The 5,083-nt window shown below is 48.7% G+C and overlaps 1 protein-coding gene across 1 annotated transcript; it reads right to left on the reverse strand.

The window, feature by feature from the left end:
* Nucleotides 1-1,281: 1,281 nt before the first annotated feature.
* N7508_005009 (uncharacterized protein) lies at nucleotides 1,282-2,969 on the reverse strand (the record flags this gene model as incomplete). Its single annotated transcript, XM_058463075.1, has 6 exons — nucleotides 1,282-1,376; nucleotides 1,432-1,818; nucleotides 1,901-2,383; nucleotides 2,436-2,741; nucleotides 2,800-2,827; nucleotides 2,889-2,969. 6 exons carry the CDS (start codon nucleotides 2,967-2,969, stop codon nucleotides 1,282-1,284), a joined length of 1,380 nt encoding a protein of 459 aa, XP_058319553.1.
* Nucleotides 2,970-5,083: the final 2,114 nt, after the last annotated feature.

Below are 5,083 nucleotides of genomic sequence, written 5' to 3' on the forward strand. Positions count from 1 at the left end.
GAATATGAATAAGCCCTTTATTCATACTCGCAATATTTGTTGAGTATCACGGTGGTCAAAGCTTGTGTGGCGAGACAAGCGATGTACATATAAATAGACGGGTTTCCCACTTTTGATAGAAACCTCAATAAGAATATTACAACTACCTATCTCAACACATACTATCGTCGACACCCATCAACGTTCATCAACGCCCATCAACGCTCATCAACGACCACCAACGTTCATCAGCGACCATCAATGCTCACCAACGCCCGGTCAACACATCCACGACGCACCAAAATACTCACCATTTTGTCCGCTCCACGCCCTGATGGCAGATACATTCTATTGCGGCGGGAAGATTAGCCGACCGCAAACCATGAAGACAGGAGGGTTGGGAATACGGCACTCGATAACGAAGGTTGAATCTTGAATTTACCATCCTGACAATTGTCTTGCATCTATCTAGGGCTCATTGTATTTCTCCAATGAATATCCTTTCAAATACGAAATACATCATCAAGATGGTGCGCAGGTCTTGGCTTCTTCGAGTACTCTTGAATACTCGAATACTGGTCCCTAGCACCACGAAGAGGTGCCTGCACGGGCTAGAGGGGCTTGGTGTCGCAGATTTCCCTGCGAGGCGCTTTGTTGACGCAGGACCTAGGCTGCGGAGAACTTGGTAATGCCGCGGTCTCCTGCAGAGAACTTGTTAACGCAGCGGTCTCCTGCGAGGATTGTTGTTGACTCCTCTTGGCTGCGTGAGGTCACCAATAAATCTCTAGTTTAAGTGAGATGATAACGTCAATTCATCGGCTAAGTCAAATTGTCTAGCCCGAATCCCTTTCGCTGCCAGTCCCAAAGACGGGGGACTCTACTTCACCAGATGATCGATTATTCATTCTTTGACTTTTCTTAAGTCTGTTCGTTTGAATGTACTTGCTGAACTGCTTACTTGAAGAAAATAGACGAAAGCTGACCAGGAAAATTCATAGTTGGAGAGACTTTCACAATGAAACTCTTTTACGCAGATGGAAAAGGTCAATCAATAGGGAGGAGAGGAGAGGAGAGAAGGAGGAGAAGTTAGCGGGGAAGAAATGGCGCGGCGGAGCGGAAATATCCGTGCCCTAATTCAGTACAGTGTACTTTTCTCTGTTTGTCTGTCTACATTTGTATGACTCTATTCAATCTTCACTCTTGTGCATTGAACTGACTATGATTTATCTGACCTCGATGACAGCCTCATTTTGAATGTGCAATAATCATCCCATGCACGGATCCTTGACCCTCATGATCCACCTAGCAATCACAGAGCTTATCAATGCGGTACGACCATTCATCCGTGGGATAGGCCGCCTCGCGATCGGTCATCTTCACCGTGATCTTTTGTGTGTCTGTTCCGGTCAGCACTAGCACGCCTCTTTCTCTATTAATTATCGATACACTCACCCTTCGAGATCCAGTACGATCCCCAGAACCCATCATTGGCAACGACATACGGAGCAACTCCCACCTGCTGGATGTTGATGTGGTCGGTGTTATACTTGTCGTTGCCTAGCGTCAGCCGGCCATGGGTCATGCCGACCTTCTCGCCGTCGGCGTACACAGTGTACTGCTCGGTGGTAATCGAGTCGTCCGTCATGGTAAAAATGAAGTCGAAGTCGTACTTGCTGACGTCGATATCGAGCTCATCACTTCCGGGCGGAGGATACACGACTTTCTTAGTCCATGGTTCCACGCTCTTGCCGATGCACGGGGTATCCTTAGTGCATTTGCCGTAGAAGTTGATCTGTGCTCCTTTGGAGGAGGAATACTTAACGTCTTTAGCCTTGGTGCCTGGCATTTGTTAGCTACAGTACACCTGTCTGTTTCGACGCGGGCGCAGCCCACCACCCCCACCCACCAGGGCTTTACTTACCTCCAGGAATCAAGTAGCTCGTCCCTGACGCTTGAGGCTGGATCTTTGTGCCCTTGATGTAAACATCCAGGTCATCGTCAGGGGACTTGGTCAACCACACATCAAAGGGGTATTCATAGTCCGCCTTTGGGTAGTTCGGGTTAGGTAATTCGGCTTTTGTATTAGCGCCAGTCGCCGCGAGGGGCTTCTTCACGTCGTTGGTTTCCAAGGAAATCCATCTGCATGGCTCCTTGTCGCCGCAGTTCCACCACGGGTGAGGCTTCGGGTCAGGGCTGGGAGAAGGACAAGGCTGCGAATCATCGCAGCCGTTCTTGTAGATGATCTCGATGATATCGAGACCGCCATGAAGAATGGAGATATAATATTCAATGAACACGTTCAAGGTCTCCTGGCCGTAGGGAAAGCACGGCACTAGCAAGGTGCGAAGCAGGCTCTCCAGCCTGGCATCCTTGAGGTGGGCTCCGCAAGTTCTGGAGGGGACTTCTTCCAAGCACCATCAGCGCTCGAGCTCCAGGACAAAGAGACCTTTACTCACCAGGTTTCTTACTCCCCCCAGGGGCAGTACAGGATCCACTCTTGAAGACCTGTCCATCGTCGCAGCAGGCGCCTTCACCAGCAGCAGCATCAAAGCTGTAAATCGAGCCCTTGGCGCAGCAAGAGCCCTGCTTGTTGTTCTTCTCATCCACAACCCACTCCTCGCCCTTGTTGCAGCACCCATAGTTACCCGTTGTGGGATTCTTATGCCACGTCGACTGGTCCTGGCCAGTGCCGCAAATATCCGAATGTCCCGACGTCACGCAGATCCATTTTTGCTGTTTCTCTCTGTACTCGAGTGTCTGATCTGTGGCATGGTTAGTATGGTCTGGTAGTCTCACTAAATCCTAAGTACATCAACGTACCGTCGCCCTTTTGCTTGCACCACTCCTCCTGTCGCTATCGTCAGTGTACTCGAACATACAACTAATCTATGCACAAATAGTGCACTTACCATGCCAGCTGGAGGTGTGGGAGGCTTAGCCAGCGCGAAGGGAAGCAAGGCAGCGAGCGTAATAATTCCGGAAGACTTCATGATATCTGTTTTCGCTGCGATTTTTGGGACGGAATTCGTTATTGCTGTTTCTCTTGCTCCTTTGATGGAGAGAAACAGGTCTATTTATATCCCAGTCTCGGGGCACATTACATGGCTACGAGGGTCGGTACGGCATATCCGGTGCAGATTGATTAATTTATTGATTTCAAGGATAATAATTTCAGCTCAGCTGAATGCTGTCACCCTTACGTCGTCTTGGCCCGGTATATGCACGAATACAATTGTCGCAGGTAGGTGGGTAAGTAGGTACTATTGGAGAAGACTACCTGTAATGTACAGTAGTCTGGCGCGCATGCGCATTATTGATAATTCCAAATCAGTGCCCATAGCAGATCCATGCCACGGTCGGTAATCACGGAAGACAGATGAATTCAAACATACAGATCAGATACTCTATGTATGTACAAGACGACGCAGATTCCAGCCGCTCTTGCATGACAATCTCCTACTCTAAAGAGTCGTACATTACATATGGCCGCTTACACAATCCACCTTTTGCGCTTACCACAAACAGCTCACTTGGCCTACAGGAGAAAAGTTGCAGACCCATCGACTCCCGTGGGGCTGGCTGGTGCTGTGCAAGGAACTCAAAGAAGAGATTGCAGAGAGCATATGGAGAAGCTGATCAGAATGTGTCAAAGGTACCTCTGCTGCAAGGTTCTCGCGGCTCTCACAACGCCAACGATGAGCCTGTTGCTATCCATGGGAAGAAGTCTCTGCTAATTTGATACGTAGTTAGATCGAGTACGCCGTTGGAAAGTACTATAGCGTATAGGTAAGTAGGTAGGTAGGTACCTTTTGTTTCGCAGTACGATGTTGAATGTTGAAGAGTGAGTCCTAGCATGTGATTTTGCTCACCCGTGGCAAAAACTCTTTCCCTACATGGTAGATGCACTGCCTCGTGTAAAATCTCATTCCGAACTAACCCTGAGACTCCACAGGACGAACGGCCTCCACAAACCGCTTTATTAAAGCATTCAAGCTCAGAGCGGCATCCCCTTGATATCACCCAGCAGCGTGCGTGCATATCCATCATCCATAGACTATCCGGTGTCCAATTACCAGGTCGGCGGTCTTCTAAGTACTTTCTTCCGAAGGCTAGAAATCTCAAATCGCATTCCTCTTGTGGGGCGAAAGCTGAGTCGACAGTCGAGCTATGAGCTGTCCCCGCAGTACGTAGTATTGTTATTAATGGTTTGTTGGGATAGAGAGGGGAGTACTGGAATAGGGAAGAGGACTCTTCGGACTCGGCCGGCGTGCATATGATCGCGATAGCGGTGGTTGAATTCGCATGGACCCGACCCACTGTTGTTTTCAGCTCGAACATCCGTGGATCGGAGATCTAGTAGCCGATTGGACATCTTGTGTACGTACTATTATTATGAGTATGTGATAACTCTTTTCGGTAGAAGCAGTCACGCTCGAGTGTTCACGGGGAAAAATTAAGACGATCTATTACCGACATAGTGATTTGAATAAAAGATGATAAAACTGCTGCGTCTCAGTAGTTAGCCGCAGGAGCTAAGGACAGGCAGGATAGGTCCAGCGCCAGGTGTTCAAAGGCATGCATTACTTACTGGGCCGTGGAATCCCTGATCGGTTAGTGGGCAACGATGTACTGGATTTACATCGGACGCTGCGGTCGATCCATCGGGATCTGTGACTGGGGACCAGTACTGAGCCATGCTTTTTCCCTCCCGTCCCCTCCACAATCCTTAAGCATCGTACGTGATACAGGACATATCCAATCATCATCGTGTAGACAAGGAAGTTAGGACATGGGATTTAGATTTTAACAGGATTCTATCGGCCCACAGCCACCCCCTCACTATACTAGAAGCATGGAGCAAAATCTGGTGGCTAGCTGAATAGTGCACACATGTGTAGTAGGGATGCCCGTTGACCATTCTAAATGAGGGTTGAACTAACAGGAGACCCACCCACTTTCGCTTGTTGATCAGTCCAATAAATTCGATTGCCTCTAGCCTATCTACGTTAACGCATCAAAGTGGAGTATCTGCAATGTAGGATCCATAGCGGGGTAGAAAGCTCAGACATGAGAAAGTAAATACGTAACAGATTCGTTCCCGATG

Source organism: Penicillium antarcticum, assembly GCF_028974205.1.
Source record: "Penicillium antarcticum strain IBT 31339 chromosome Unknown utg000005l_segment0_segment0, whole genome shotgun sequence".
Classification (NCBI taxonomy): domain Eukaryota; kingdom Fungi; phylum Ascomycota; class Eurotiomycetes; order Eurotiales; family Aspergillaceae; genus Penicillium; species Penicillium antarcticum.